Source organism: Taurulus bubalis (genome assembly GCF_910589615.1).
Source record: "Taurulus bubalis genome assembly, chromosome: 13".
NCBI classification, from domain to species: Eukaryota; Metazoa; Chordata; class Actinopteri; order Perciformes; family Cottidae; genus Taurulus; species Taurulus bubalis.
Genome location: NC_136601.1, coordinates 7,247,944 through 7,265,201, shown reverse-complemented (window position 1 = coordinate 7,265,201; position 17,258 = coordinate 7,247,944). Strand labels below are relative to the sequence as shown.

The 17,258-nt window shown below is 40.4% G+C and overlaps 1 protein-coding gene across 1 annotated transcript in view; it reads right to left on the bottom strand.

Moving 5' to 3' along the window:
- fam13b (family with sequence similarity 13 member B) overlaps positions 1 to 17,258 on the bottom strand; it is a 65,896-nt gene that overhangs the window by 15,212 nt on the left and 33,426 nt on the right. The window contains 2 exon segments of the mRNA XM_079228272.1: positions 839 to 883; positions 13,773 to 13,900. Coding sequence (XP_079084398.1) covers positions 839 to 883; positions 13,773 to 13,900 — 173 coding nt within the window.

The following is a 17,258-nucleotide window of genomic DNA, read 5'->3' as shown; positions in this document are numbered from 1 at the left end:
TGATGTATTATTTAGGTAATTCTTTAAAACGATAAAGCCAAACACCTGTTCCAGCTGACGATTGGCCTCTTTTCCTTGGCTTGTGATTTTAGCACATTTGTATTTCACAAAAATTATACAAATCTGCAGATTAATTGATAACATGTTGATGTCAACCAAATGATTGCATTGGACATAATGATTATTGATTATTTTGCTGCCATTTTGTTCTCATTTTGTAATTGACGAGTTGAATTAGACGACTGACTTCCAGTTTTCACGTGTTATTCCTGAGTCTACTTTGTGCTTTCAAACACAGTGGCTGATTTTACTCTGTGCCCATGTCATGCAGTAAAGCAGCAGCGGCCTGGCCGTCATGTGATTGCTGAGTTCATGTCCTCGGGACTCAAAAAGCACAGAGTCACACAAAATGCTTTAGTTTAGCTCCATAAACAAAACACAAGGGCTTCCTCTTTCCTCCTCATCACTTCCTCTTAACCTCTTACTTTTCCTCCCAACTCTCCACAGCGCTGCTTGCACTTCTTCTTCTGTTGATTCTTCTTATTTCATCTGCCTCTTGAGCCAAGGGTCTCTTACCCCCTGTTTACAGTTTTCTATCACCCTCTTCAGAACATTTGAAAAATAGCTGCCTGCTTAAAGATGTATTTGTTTTTACAAGCAGGTGCACATAAAAAGTCAGTTTCTTAGTGTCGCTGGCATTTTGGTGGTGCATGTCTGTAAGTTGCTACAGTGTGTGTACATAAAGAAGTGCCTGTTATTGTGAGTGGATACATTGCTGGTGTGTGTGTGTGTGTGTGTGTGTGTGTGTGTGTGTGTGTGTGTGTGTGTGTGTACTTACTCAGCAGAGTCAGCAGGCAGGATGGATATAGGGGAGAGGTGGGAGCTGTAGCGAGAGAGAGAGAGAGGGGAGAAAGACAACAAGGTTAGAACATCACGTACTCCTCCACTCCCTTCCTATGATGACATGAAATGACCTTGGAGCGTGTCAGACAGCAAGAGTCAAAACAGGGAAGGAGAATGACAATAACCCTGAATACACATACTGTGTGTGTGTGTATGTGTGTGTAAAATCAAGAGTCAGAGATCAAGCGCTGAGTAACAAAAATCAGCATAATGAGGTTATGTTTTCACTGCAGTTGTCTCCTAATCTAAGATCCCCTGTGCCGAATGACAATCTCAAGAAATGTGAGCACACACACACACACACACACACACACACACACACACACACACACACAGTTTTGGTCACTGGCGCCACTATGGGTGGGCAGATTGTTATTTAGGCTACATTGCTCTGCTAAACCCTGCTGATCAGATAAAAGGGTGTGTGTGTGTCACATTCATATTTGTTCTTCATTGTTCCTCCGTAAAAAAAAGGAAGTGTGTGTGTCATGAAACAGGGATCAGATGTGTTGTTGATTCAGCAGCCTGCCGCTGGCCTCGTAAACACACACGCAATGACAGGCACGCCAGGACTCCAGATTTATATAACACTCCTACACACACACACACACACACACACACACACACACACACACACAACACACAAGGTCGTTCACATTATGCCCAAGTGCACGGATCTCATATATAATGTGTGCGCGCGTGTGTGTGTGTGTGACTCAGACACTCAAGCTCATCTCATTAGGAAAACAGCAGCTGACATTATGCAACCTTTCTTTGTGGATGTATGTTGGCTCTTTAACACAATCTCTCTCTCTCTCTCTCATTCTCACACACACACACACACACACACACACACACACACACACACACACTAAGAAGTCCTGAGGTAGATCGATATAGACTGAATTATTAATGGTAGAAAGGAAACAATAACACTCTCTCCTTTATTCTTGTTTCTCCATATGTTCTTATTAGTCTTTCCTTGTTTCTATTATTGCCACCCAACTCTCTTTTCTGCCCTCTCATTATTTCCCTCCTGATTTGAATGTGCCTTTCTATTTACATACCACTTTACATACCATTATTATTATTCTTGTCTGCCTCTTTCTTTCTCTTCATCACTTTCTCTCATGCTTTTTTTTTTATCCTTTTGGCATCTTTCTCTCATGGTCTTTCTCGATCTTTCTCCCCTGTGTTTCTTTCCTCTTTAATCTTCCCGTGGCCTTGTTACTGGTTTTGAATGTAACAGAAGCGTCCGACACCGTAACCTTGATCGTGAATATGTGTGTGATAAACTCAAAGGGAAGTGTTGTGGAGATCAAACAGTAAGCCTGCCAAAACTGACCAAAGCGTGTGGGTGTGAGGGAAGTAATGAACGGCAAAAACAGACGTTATTTTTTATTTGCTCGCCCTCCCAAGACGAGTTAATAAATACTTGGATAATATTAAACTAGCTTTTGGATTTGTGGAAGGCCAATCTATTTTTGAGTCCATAATTATCTGGACCCAGATCCTTTGTAATTTGAAACCCTCCTCCCTTTCTTCTACAGTTAGTCAGCGTAGAGAACTGCCCTTTAAACAGGAAGGCTACAGCAGCAACTGATAACATCTGACAGCTCAGGCTCTCCTGCCGTTGTATCCTAAGGGACCATGCTGGGTGGCTGCATCACTAACAATAGATCCTTGATAGGGTCCTAGTGGACGTTACATAATCTCCACACAAATTAAGTAGCAAAGATAATATCTGATCTTACACCATTATGCCCCCGAAGACTTGAACTGAAATTGTTGTTGTGGCCTTTAGGGTGTCCCCGGCCTTCCTCAAGCTCCCGAAAGCAGCAGCAGAGATAACATTTCTATCAGCGTCTTTGAGCCCTAAAGGACCTTTAATGACACGCTTTTGGGCTGTTCTTCCCTGCAGAGAATACCATGCAGGGCGGCTAGGACTGAGTATTCTAGGTCCCTGATGTAGTTGGAAGGGGTTTTGATTCCTTTACCAGCTCTCAGACTAACAAATATGCTTCACACCCAAGAAGAGAACAAAGTATCTTGCAAAACACTTTTGGTTCAGACACATGACCCATCGCAGAGGAAGACACACCAGTGTCCATTACACACGCCATCTCACACACCTTTAATTATCTTGAAACACAACTTAACAAAACAAACATGTATGCTTCCATTCTGTTCTATGAATATTAACTGCGACTACCAACATTACTTTCGTTCAATGGCGTAAAAATCAAATCTAATATCATATATATATATATATATATTATGATAATAATTAAAGTGGAAAACAATCCAATGGTATTCTGCTCTGACAAAACTATACACACACACACACACACACACAAGAAACTGGATACACTTCCAAGCACAAATGCAATGTTGCTTTTGAAGTAGTGATGTAGGAGTGTACTCCAGGGTGTGTCAGGTCACTGTCCTCTGCTGGGCGTTATTAGCAGGCTAATTCCACGAAAGATCACGAAACGAAAGTAAGTCGAGTTGACTGAGGCGGAGGGTTTAGAGTAGGCGCAACTCATGAACCTCGGCACTGCAGAAACATTGCGTGTCGTCAATCAATAGGTTTAATTTTATAATGTCTGGTGTAATCAGTGTTGTTACAAGTTTTATTGCAGGTGTGAAACATTCCTCACCTGTTATGTGGCATCTCACACAATAGAGCACATTTCTGACCGCGCCCGACTAGGTGCAACATACTGGAAACTTTAATCAGATGCCATTGTTGGTAAGTCATTCTTTAATAGGGTTAATTAGGCTTTCTTAAGATGTTTTGTTCGTTTCTAAGTTTGATTGTTTGTTGTTTATTTAATCATTGAATTATTATTTTGCACAAAAAAACTGTTCACTTCAATGAAGATGCATGTTGGAGTGCATATAATGCAGCTAAGACACATTTTAACAAACGAATCAACAACAGGGTTTCTACGAGAAGTTTGAAGGTTAAGTATTTACTCATATTGTTGATCTTGGCCTTAAACCCAACAGAAAGCAGAAGTTGGGGAATAACAGCTTTCAAATGTGATCAGCTTCTGCCCTACGGACGACTGGAGAGGAAGCCAAAGACAGAAGAAAAGGCCGCGATAACATCTTAAGGAGTCACACCTTCAGCTAACCGTGTGTTGACACTCGTACTGTAAACCCATTTAAAGTGATCTGAGTAGACAGGCAAACACTTAGTCTTTGATAACGTCTCAGACGCGAAAAAAAAAAAACATTTTTCAAATTGGATTAAGCGGTGATGATTATTGCTATTTTTTATATGCTCATTTCTGGGCGCTGCCCATTTAAATTGTTTGATTTAAACACATTACTTATAAACTATTTATTCTACTTTAACATGGGAGAATAGTTCAATGTGGACTCCATAATCTACACATTTACTGCCAGTTTAACACATTACTGCCCCGCATGTTTTACTGGTAATGAAGCCATGAGGTTTGTGCATAACTAAATGGGACCTTTAGTGTACTGCACGTAATATTAGACTTCATATGAGAACAATGCATAGTTCTATCCAGCTTTCACAGTCTCTGCTGCCTTTCAGTACTTTTTGTTGTCGTGAACAACTGGCCTAAACCTATATACTACACACCACACATCACAAATATAGACCAGGAGTATTTGTTCCACACAGGATTTACTGCAGAGCTTAAACGCTGTGCTGTGGCATCGGTGGCCTCACCTCAGCTGACCGAGTGGCTAAACAACAAAAACGTCTCAGCATCACCGTGGTTTTGCCTGCTGCGTTAAATAAACAAAATAAAAACGTCAACAGAGTAACTTTGTGTCATCAGTGCAGATGGCGACGAGGAAAAGGGCTGATAAAGGGCGCCTTGGATTATTTACAGCAGTACTCTGGTAGCTCGATATAAAGGAAACAAATAGTGTGCGTGTGTTTTTGTGTGTGTGTGTGTGAGGTGAGTTTGAGGTTAGTTGTGATTCCACAGAGGATCTGTTGTCAGCAAGCCTGCTCTGTTCTGGCTGGGAGGTCTTACAGACTGCTGCAGTTAACGCACCCCCGCCCCACACACACACACACACACACACACACACACATTGTATGTCAGCGTGCACAAGACGACACATTTCACTGCGTCTCCCGTCACACAGAATCCTGAGCGTCGTCTTGCATCTCATTAGCTCGTCTCGCAGCCTCTGAAAGAGTAAACCTTTACGGAGCTTCATGTCGGGGCCAAGAAACTCTCACAGAGCCGTGCATTCAAACTACTCAAACGTTGACCGGGTCACAGAGAAGGGTTGGGGTCGGTAAATGGTGAATGGCCTTGAAATGTGAGTTTCCAAAACATAAAAGACATTGCCTTGGACTGTGAGAATCTTATTTCTTTTAGACATTTATTAGACTAATCAAGACAATATTCAATCAATCAATAATGAAAATGATCATTGTTTACATTTCAGAAAATTTGATAACTGACTTTTAAGGAGTAATTGTTCCCTAAATTCTTTGGCAAATAGTTTTTTGTAAACCAACTAATTACTCAATTGACCAATCGTTTCAACCATAATCAAGACAGTCCACTCAATAATATTATTATGGACAGACACTGACAACAACTTCCTCCATTCATGAATGCACATTTACATGCCTTGGATATATGAACATACATAACAGTACTATGTTTGATTGAGAAAATACTGATTAAATGAGGACAACTCCCATTTTCGCAAAAAATGCTGACACATTCTCAGCCAGATCCCTCTGCCTGCTCCATACTTGCGTAACACAATATCAGCTGCTAAGTAATGCCTTGCCCGGTTTCTATTCCTGTACAAGAAAAGACACAGACTTTCTCCTGTCTCTGTATTCTTTTTCATCTCTGCCTGGTAACCAAACAATAAACAAGCATGATCCAATCTCATTTCCCTTCATTCTTCTATCCGTTACCACATTACATCACTCAAAACCTTCCACTAATTCATTCACAAGTTGATCCATTAACATAGCTTTCACCTTTTTATCTCTTTGTTAATTATTCAACTTCATTCATCCATCCATCATCATGCCATTTTCCTCTCTTAAACCCACCGATGCTCATTCATTCAATTATATATCATCCAACCACATTTGCCTCCATCCATCCATCCATCTCGAGACGTTACATAACCCTCATGTTTACCTCTGAAGCAGAATGTCACAGGCCATTCTTATTTTCCCAGCTGTGTTTCTTTCACTGTGATCTGTCCTTTTTGTTTTGTTTCAGCCTGAAGGTTTTTCAGTGTGAAGGTTGTCTCGTTTTGTCTGGCAGGCTGTTTGTCAGTTTCTCTGCCGTGCCTCTTCTTCCGCCGCCCAGTGCGGGTTATTGAAAGTCCAGCGTGTTTTCTATTTCCCAACACCCGCAGAGAAGTCGGCTTGACTTTTAACCAAACTCAGCACGATCTCTGTCGCTTTTGTCTTTTTGCCTGTTAAGCACTTGACACATCTCCTGTAGGAGCAGAATCCAGCTGTTCAGCTTGTTCTGTCTAAATTCTCAGCCTCTCCGGCAGGTTTCTTCTCCGTCAGTGTCGGGTCGGGCTAAAGCTCGGCCTTGTATCCAGTGGGTCGGTTATCCCAGCTGAGCACTTTGAGGTGTCGGCGTCAGTACCAGCAGTTCAAGCAGCAGAGTCGGGGTATCGCCTGGGTGCATTCTGTGGCGTCCTCTGAACCAGTGTGTGTGTGTGTGTGTTCTTGAATGAGTGTGTATGTGAGGTTGTTTCCTCCTGCACTGCCTGTAGAAGTGCTGCAGTAAACATCCAGAGCTCTGCTCAAATATATGAGCTTCTGATGTAACCAGGCAACAACCCTCAGGAGGACCAATGAGATGGGACGGGCTGAAGTTGGGAGCCAATTGTAAAGAAGGAAGGACTTCTGCGAGCCAATCAAGAGTCAGAAAGGGGAGGGGGTTTGATTTTTTTGGACCACTCAGTGTTGAATATAAATTCAGCCGTTATTACAGTCAGAGGGGTATGTAATGGTGCACACGTACACGCACACACACCTGTGTCTTTTAAATCCCCCTCTTGAGAGCCTTTCGTAATGGCAGCTTCTCAGACAAATACAGGCATCAAGACATTTGACAAATTATTAATGACAAAGCGATGGAGAGGAGTGACAGTGATGCCTAAAGAGCTGACCGGAGAATGAAGGGACACAGAGGGGGAAAAAAATCAATACAAACAAAAGTGGGGAGGAAAACAGCCCTGAGAAAAGAGAGAGGTATTCAAGTGTAATTAACGTGTTTCAAATGTGCATTTCACAGTTAGGGGCCGTGTCCCTGAAAGTGTTTTTTTTTTCCAGCAGAAAATGACAGGCTCTCTTCTAAAAACGCTGTGCGGGAAGCACAATTTTTCAGGCAAGACACTTTGGTAGCTTCTGGTTGCTATGATATGGAATATATGGATATGGAATATATGGATATGCAATATAATAGCAGCCATAAACAAGGTGGCCAGATGGACAGCAGATCGAGGGAAGGAAGACCCAAGGTCCGTGTGGCTAATGAGATGTTGTTGACAACCTAAAGTAGTAAAAACCACAGCATAACATGCACAATAAGACCCTGATATACTCATAATAAAAGACTTTGATCACGTATTTGTAATAGGCCATGTGTCCCGCCCCTCCTGCACTGTGATTGGGTAATAAGTGACAGTGACGGTCACAGCATTTTCACCTCTCGGCGATCCTCCTCCTCGTCCCCAAAAAAGCCAAACTCAAATAATTAAAACAATACACTGGTATCCAGATAGCATACACCTTTGGTGGACATGGCCCCTTATATCTGTAACTCCCCTGTATGTGTGATAACGTGGAGCTGATAAAGAACACCAACAGTCACGACTGAACCAAAGCAATCACACAAGGAAACTAGGTTAGGTTCTTTTTGTCCTCACAATGTTTCCGTGTCAGCAAGTGCGTTTCCAAAAAGGACAAGACTTCAGATTAACTTGGTTCAAATCAAAGTAAGAAAGGATATCATGCTTGAGGTTAAGCAACGTTTTATCAAGCACTCAAAGGGGAATTCAAACAATACGAGCTTTGATGAAATACTTCAAAGATGAAGACCAAGAATATGAACAGAAAAACCTAAGATTACTTGATAAATTAAGAGCATTTTTGCATGGACCAGGACAAGTCATTCTAAGATGCAATGTGTGTCTGGCTTCTCACTGCAGGAGACTGGATGAGTTTCAGCGCCTTTGCCTGTGAGCCTTGGTGGAATAGTGCCCACTAAACCAGTCCAAAGGTCTAAACCTGAAGTCAGGAATCATACATCACATTCAAAGAATATTTGAATGGTGAACGCACATTAGAAATATAATTACCTGTTAATGTTTTTTTTGTTTTTTTTACTCAAAGTAGAATGAAGCAAATCACGTAGTTGGGCTTAGCCAACAACGTGACGTCGTGGTCATAAGAGACCCAGAATGAACGAGTTTAAGGAAGAGGACGCTCTATATGGAGCAGTACAGCTTCCCTCTGTCCCAGTATTTCAAACATATTGATAAAGCAGGGTATGTAAATGCAGCCTCTGGAGGGATCAATTACAGTAAAAAGGGCTCACATTTGGCAGATGTAAAGCATACATGTGTATGTTTTTAGTGTAAGTCCATTTTGTTGTTTTAATTAACAGCTCAGGGATGTTCAAGGAGCAACCTGTTTGTGCACTTTCTGAAGATGTTTTGCACTGTCACTTCTGTTTTTGAATAAAGGGTTGGAAATGAACGCTTTTTTGATAAAAACATTTTTTTATCCGATTCATCGATTATTCGATTATTAAAATAATCGTTAGTTGCAGCCCTAAAAGGAAGATAACCCCAGTGGCTCTTTCTCCCAGCTTCAATATAAGTAGGAGCCAGATGTACCACTGATTTATAAAAGTGTTTCAACCGCTTAATGAATCTAAGAGGAATCCGGTTACAGCGTCCAACTCTCAAAACTCTGCAACATTCCACAAATTCCTCAAGGAAATAAAGAAAAACCTTTACGCAACTTCGGTCTTTAATCATCAACTCGTTTTGTGGTTGATTTGTCGTTCCTGGTACTTTGAGCCAAACTCTAAATCCCAACATTTAACGTGATCATCTGTGAGTAACACAAAGAAACTACGGTGGCAAGGTGTTGACCCAAAGAGGCCTCAGCAGCAGCAGCAGCGTGTGGGCCGACAATCAAAAGGATTGTTTTCCCTCCCTGTGAAGACTGAGGGACGCGAGTGCTCATTAGAAAGCCAGATAGGACTTCTGTACCAGAACCGTGGGGGAGAACTGATAGCACACGTGGTGAGTGGCGCTATCTGGGTCAGTTAGGATATCATATTACACATTGTGCCCAGTGCAGGGGCCCGGGCCTTGACACAATCGGGAAGTGAAGGGTGAGGGAGGCAGGAAAAGGAGGGCAGATAAGAGAGAGAGAGAGAGAGAGGGAGGACTTCTTCATACATGTAATCGTGATAATACGAGTGGATTCTTTGAGTTTTAAATGGACCACACGATGATAGGTGTCTCTTGAGAATGGTCAACTAGTGAACAGTTATGTTGTCTCTATACATTACTATGCAACATGCAGTGTGTACTACGGGTGTGCAAGTATGCACATGGACTGTTTCCAAAACTTGCAGGGACACTGCAAACTGAGATTAGCTGTAAAAAAAGGTCATCATTTATAATACAAGAACCAACCAAAAGCTCATTATGCAACATGCTTGAGTTAGATTTTAAACCTATATTTTGAGTAATCACATCCTGTGTGCGTCGAGCTGCCTACACTATAGAGCCGGGGTATTCAACTAATGTTCAACCAGGTCCAGTTTTTGAAAATGTCTTTGTGCAAAGGTCATAATGTCTAACTTGCGCTATGATTTAGTCCCATATGTATTGCAGCAGTTCTTTTAATGTCTGTATGTAATCAACCACTAACTGTCAAATCAAAATCAAAATAAATAATATCTCAACAATATTTATTATCAGTTTTCACATTTCACTGGATGAATGATAAATACTTTAATAATAAATAAATATTCTTCTCTCATTTCAAATACAATAAGGCCTGAATTTAACAATGGGAAAAAAAACATTACTGAAAGGTTTTGAAAAATGTTTATCTTAAAAAAAAGAAAAAAAAATACTAATTTTACATACGCACATTTGATTGGCCGAGTAGCATCACGTGATGTGATTTACATGCATGTAATTGGTCGGTATGTTTCCCGGACCGCTGAACGAGTGCCGTAAAGGCTGGAAAAGCTGCACCTGTTGAAATATAAGTGCTCTGGAAACATTTAATAATTCTCAATTATCGATGGTCATAGGTCCAGGGTCCAGATACAACGGCGTCTGGGTCTGGATCCGAACCGCCTGTCAGTGACCCATGCTATAGAGTATACTTCAAAATAGGCAAATTCAAGTGACTGTACAGGGTATATAATTGGTTTTATTTTTCATTCCTCTGCCCTGTGACTCTCCCTTTCCCCCATTAATCCATCCCTCCCTCTCTCCCTCCCTCCCTCCTCCTCCTCATCATCCTCATCCTCTTCCTCCTCACCGGGGCCAGGAGTGCATCCCAAGAGTCGTCTGCCAGGACATTTCAGTGGCCTCGTGAAAAATACTTTCCACAGCGAGAGAAGATATAAGCAGAGGAGAGGAGGGAAGTAGTAACAGGGGTAGCAGAGAGATCAGAAGAGAAATACCAGGGATTATATATAGATTTGAAATGAGCAGAGGGTGTCAGCATGTAAGGTGTGTGTGTGTGTGTGTGTGTGTTGTTTGTCAGATTAAGGGTGTGTGTGTGCGTGTGTGTATGTTGTTTGTCTATTAAGGGTGCACTGCAACAGCCACAGAGGACAGACTTCCCTGTCTGTCAAGTGATAGACAAACAACTCAGCCTCAGTTAATGTTGAGTCACTAGACGGGAACTTTCTTTCTATTTCAGAGCTGGCACAACCAGTTCTTTGTCAGAGAATAACAAATGAAACACAAATGAAACAGCGAGCGATTCCCAGAACAGTCAGGGAGTTTTTTTTACATGAAGTCAATTCATTCATCGACAAAAAATTTATTTGCGACAATTCTAGTAAGTGAAACATTTGACAAATCTTAAATAAAAAACTATACGATTCCCTGGTTCCCTTTTCTTTCGTGTAAAAATGTGCCGGCTTTCTTAGGTTCTACAATAGCATAGTCATCAAAGGTATTGGCTTGTTGGTTGGACTAAGAAGCTATTTGAATATTTCAATTTGGGCTTCAGGAAATTAAGATTTGGACATTTTAATTTTTTTTCAGGTTAATTGGTCTTCGAAATAAGCGTGGCAGTAAGTAACATGACAACTGTTCATAAAAACTGTGGCTAAAACTATTTTTCCCTACATGCACAGGATCAGAAGAGTAATCCATGATCAGTACAATTGTATTTTTATAACCAATCATCTCTGATTGTGCTGTAATTATTGAGCTTTTGGTCCACGTCTGGGATTTGTTATTTAGTTAACTAAAATATGTGGGTTTCCACATAAAACCCAGAAGTATATCCATTCCTTACTTTCAGGTCAGATGAGCAAGTAGACTAAATGCTTCAAAGGAATTCAGAGTGCTTGATATTATTAGCAGATGCATTCTTTAAGCTCCGGGTCGACATTATTTAAATCATTTTGTGGTGTAGGCTGCAGACTCTGTATGCAGGTCTGTGCGTGCAGCAATAATCCCCCAGACCAGACACTGATGTTAGACAAGGTCACAGGGATGATGGCTGCAGGCTAGCAACAGCTAAAAGAGAATTATTACCAACGAGAACATGCAACTGAAAGATAAAACTGTTTTGGCCAGCGTTGTTTAATTAAAATGATTTGCTGCATGTAACACCCCCCTCCCCCCTCCTCCCCCTACACCTCCATCAGCAATCATTAAAGCTTTGAGAACCGATGGACAACAGCTGTTACCTAAAACCATCCACCAGGACAACACACACAAATACAAACACACACAGAGGGATCCTTTTGTGTTGCCCCACAAACATTGTATTAACTACTAAACCACTTAGATATCAAACGATGCAGACACCCACTCAAAGATGACACAGATACTGCAGCAGCTTGTTATCCCTGCTGAACTCTGGCACAATGGGAATCTTGGCAACATGTTTAAAACATAAATGTTGCCTTGATCAAGTCACCTCAACTATCCCACTTCAATGTATGCCTTTGTCTCCGAGTTACAGTCAGAGATATATTGCATGTGCTGTATGGTCTCAGTCATGTGAGTATGTATGTGGATTATGGATTACACTGTAATCATCTTAAAGGCCAGTGGGACTAGCAGCCAGCCAGCCAGCCAGCCAGCCAGCCAGACACACACACACACACACACACACACACACACACACACACACACACACGGTAAAGCCTCACAGCGGACTGATTTATAGTCCTACATTGCTTTACAACTTTGTCTTTATCTAACAGGTAGCCAGCCACTGAGCAAGTAGAACATCGCAGTGGACACGAGCTGCATGACTGCAATGGGACTCGACACAGATATTCATGCTATTTAAATAATAAAAAGGAACATTTTGCATACATTTTCGACTCAAATTCTATATTTTCACAATCAAATGAGTCGTTCATTTGGGAGTGAAAAAGCACATTTGCAATACAAATGATAACTCCACCTTATTCATTTTGAATAACTTGAAGTGTGCGCACCGTCAGCAGGGAATCTGTCTGTTTCTGCAGACAGGAATTACACCCTGCGGTCCCTCAGCTGCTGGGAGACTACTATGCAGAGAGGAGCGCTGGCTCACTGACCTACCCGTTTGATATTTCACAATAAATGCTTTAACTAAGAAGCATTTTGCAACTTTGCTTTGGAAACTCTGTGAATACAACATAACTTACTCACTTCCTTTTGTGTTCTGTACTGACTTGAGTTCATCTAACCAAAACTGTGTGTCACTCTTCACAGATTTCTCCGCATTATCATGTCTTTACACATGCAAGAGATTGAGAGTACAGGAGGGGGGATGTGTAGATGTCTATGTACATTAGTCTGGGTTTAGTGTTCAGTAATCAACGTAAAGGAGAGCAACAAATCAGAATGGGAGAAAATCCTCATGTTCCTGCAGGGGGATTGAACAGCTGCGTCTGTGAGGGACCGACCCGTGGCGGAACTACAGAGCTCGAGCATCTTTTAGCGTGACCAAATGGAAACTACCGTGAAAACCACTTAACACACGTTTGGGATGATTGTTTACTCATAACATTGTTCCAACAACTATGACAAATAATGAGCAGATGACCATGTTTGAAGACTCCTTTGTGGAGCATATTTTTTCGAACAATTGTTCGTAATTTGAATATAGAAGGCAATTCAGAGATTACACTCATAACATTTACATTAATTCTTAACATAAACCAACTAATAAACATGTAGCTAGTTGACGACTGAGATTGCCTGGTGTTGCCGTCACTACAGACCACCGAAGACCTGAGCTGAACGACTGAAACAATAAAGTTTTAAATTATACAAATTCATCATTGAGTAAACAACCTGTGAATGCAGGAAAACTCCTGACAAGTTGAGAGGTGTATGAATGCCACTAAACAGGGATGCGATATTATAATAACACACGCGTCCATGATGCAACAAACAAACTCTGTGTTGATCAGAGAGAAAAGCAGCAGATATTTAACTAAACACCATGTAACTTTAATGTGCTGTTTTTTTTTAATCCAGTTTAGGACCCTTGTCACATGTCCTCTCTCAATACGTCAACCTCATTACAAGGTTACCAGAGAGAATAAAACAGAATTACCCCCATCTTATCTAATAATGTAAGACAAGCCGTTGTGCCTCACCTGGCTGAGGGGCTGTCGTCAGCGAGTGTGTGTTGTGGTGAGTCAGAGGAGACAGGACCCTCCTCTCCGTCCTGAGGCAGCTCTTCACATTCGGCCTCGCACTTCTCATCGTCCAACAGCTCTGTGATCTGAAGACAGAGATACAGAAGACACAAAAGGTCTTGAAAAGGTGCGTTTAGACATTGCTATTTAGAGAACAGGGTTTATGGCTACTTATGTAATATTCTTATTTTCGGGAGTTAAAGCTTGGGAGTTAAAGTTTAAGAAATATAATGTTGCAAATATTAGAAATGTATCTCCACCTTCCTTTTCACTTTAACAGAAAATAGTATATATTCCAGGACTATGAATTAAAGAGACTAAGATTATGTATGTATTTATTTACTATTATATATAATATTATAACCCAAAAAGCTGTCTTGTCTAGCAGATTTCTAACATCAGTGTACACGTACAAGAACCTTTAGAAAAAAGTAAATTGGAAATTGATTTCAACCTTCTGAATTCGTAGGGATTAAGTTTCTGATGGCTAAATACTATAAATCCCCTTCACCTTGCTATGTGAAGATTAAATAAAAACAATTTCCCTGGACAGTTTATTTAGGTTAGTTTATTTATTTAGGTGGCTTTCAGCATCTGGAGAGGAACTGTCTGGAACATAAGTGAGCAGAAAAGAGTAATGGTTAGATAGATTCAAGGACAGGTGTTAAATGACAGTTTGTTCTGTATGACATTTGAATATACATGAAGCTAATGAGTAGCAGGCTGACACCACAGATACAGATAAGGAGAGAGATAAAAAACAAACACATATAATTTTCTTGGAAGGATAGAATTACAGATTGCAGGAGGCTTATTTCTGCACACTAACCACAAAGGCTACACTAGCATGGAGTTGTTGTGTAAAAAAAAGAAGAAGAAGAAGATGTCCAATGATTTTCAGCACCTGTCGAGGGACCGTCCCAAAGCACAAGAGGGACTAATTTACAAGGTCTCGGTCTCATGTTCTAATTCATGTATGGAAATATGAACATGAAGAAGCCTCTCAAATATTAGGAACTTTAACAAATAAAAAATCAGTATAATTTGCACAGGCAACCATGACGATAAATGAAACTGTGATAGACAGCAACATCCTGGCTGACCTCCGGGGGAGAACTTCAGATCGATGTCAGTCTTCCTTGGCACATACCTGACATTTGATAATGACGTACGTGACACCATCTCTACACATCTCTAAAGCGCTTTATCACATGGCTCCTTAAAATATTATGTAAAGCACTTATATATTTAGCACTTTGTATAATTGCCTTGTAAATAATAAAAGCAAGATAGAGAAAAGGGAAGGAGGGGTGGTGGGATTAAAGTAGGACTAAATGACAAATCAATTTAATGTTAATTTAGCAATGTACCCATGCATGAGAGTCACATAATACATAATGTAATGAGGCAAAGTAGTTCTCACACGGGCAAAACTATTTTAATGCTTGACATGAAATTAAAACTCTGCAATATATATTAAGTCTGCTTTTCACATGAGTTAGTTACAAGTGCCTGTTCCTCTTTTTAATCTACAGTAACTGTGTAATGAGGAGTGAAGACGATGAAACAAACAAGAATTGTAGTTGGAAAAAAATGCATTTGCTTAATTTAAGTACTTTAGTTTTTAAAAAGATGGTGTGAAACAGGAAAAATTACTCTCTTTACAACTGATCCAGATATCGAGTAACATTAGCAACTTGTAAATGTAAATTTAACACAATGCTTGTTGTAAAAAACGTATGTTTTCCGGTATAGTTCAGCCCTGGTTTAAAGGCAGAGGTCAATGCAATAGATACTGAGTGAAGAAGACGGGAGGAAGAGGAGTTATAGAGGGAAGACTGTAATTAATCTGACAGTAAACCGAGGGAGGAAGGAAAGAGAGGAGAGATAGATGCTGGCGAGAGAAGTGAGGGGGTAGTAAATATGTAGACAGGAATAACTCATAATACAGACAGCTGACGGCATGTGAACAAGACACAAACAGAGATCCTTGGGCAGAAGTTTACCGATGATAAATAGTTCCTTTCCATATTTATTCTGTAATATAGTCAACTGATATCTCACACACACACACACACACACACACACACACACACACACACACACACACACACACACACACACACACACACTTTCATGTTGGAGCTACTTTCTTTCTTCAAAACTACACCCACCAGCCTCATCACCCTCGAGGAAGTGTTCATCCACTCATGGACGAGAGGCTTGTGTTAGTGTCTAGAAGCTCTTCCACAAGTAGATGCACAATATCTTCGTCATGATTTATGTAGCGGGACGTTGCTGTTGATTTTTATAATTTTTTTGCATTGAGCTCCACAAGCAGAGTGCCATATAGTCCCATTGTATTTGAGAGAAGGCAGACATCTCTACAGTCAATATCTCCAACACTCATCAACTCACACCAAAACAATTTAGAACACTACAGATAATAGGAAAAATATGCATTTTTAATTTTGGGGTGACTTGTCTCTTTAAAAATGAACGGGGGAAAAACCCTGGAGGAAACACGGGTCCTGGTGGAGCTTTGTCACCATGAGACTTTCTTCTCCTCCGTTTGTCCTCGTCTCTGTTCTCTTCCTTCCTCTGCCTTGCTCCTTCACTCCTCTCAACAGCAAGCCCATCTGCTGCTGTCACTGTGTCGTTGCTACGGCAACACCCCTGTTCCAAGAGCTCCGATTGGCTGTCGGGGAATTATCGTCACATTGTGCAGATTATCGAAGATGACACACAAAATTCCTCCAAGTGTGCGTGCGAGTGATTAGATAAAGTCGTACTCTAGAACAGCTTCACTCTCTTCGTATGTATTTTCCTTGTGGACGGAACATTAAATTGTTTCTCAAATTCAACTTAGTGAAAATGTGCAGAGCCGCACTGTGATGTGCATCTTTGGAGGTAAATTAACTAAATCGTATGAAAAGCTGATAAATAATGATGTACCACCCTGCTGTCTAACTCCAGACTTTAACTTAACTTCAAGATTAGTTTTGACTTATTAGAACTTCAGTTTTATATATTAACAAAATGTATTGTTCACTGGTAATATCTTAGTTTGACATATCCGATAATTAAGATATTTTAAAATGGGTTGAATGAAATATTTCTAATTGATCTCTTTAACTCATAATTTAAATAAATATAATTTGATTTTAAGTCATGAATAATTTATAATTTAAATTAAGGTATCTTTCAAATTGTCAATATATACACAGAATAAATATACTACGGTTTCATATAGCCGCCACATACAACCATCCTGGTTCAATAAAAAAAAAAAAACGTATTCAAAAGAAAATGTTATCATTATTTTGAATCAATTATTTAAACTGATCTGAAACTTAAGTATTATCTAAATGAGATTATAGTACAAGCAGTTAGAGATACCAACTCTGCATTTAATCAAACTAAAAATAATAATCATAATTATTA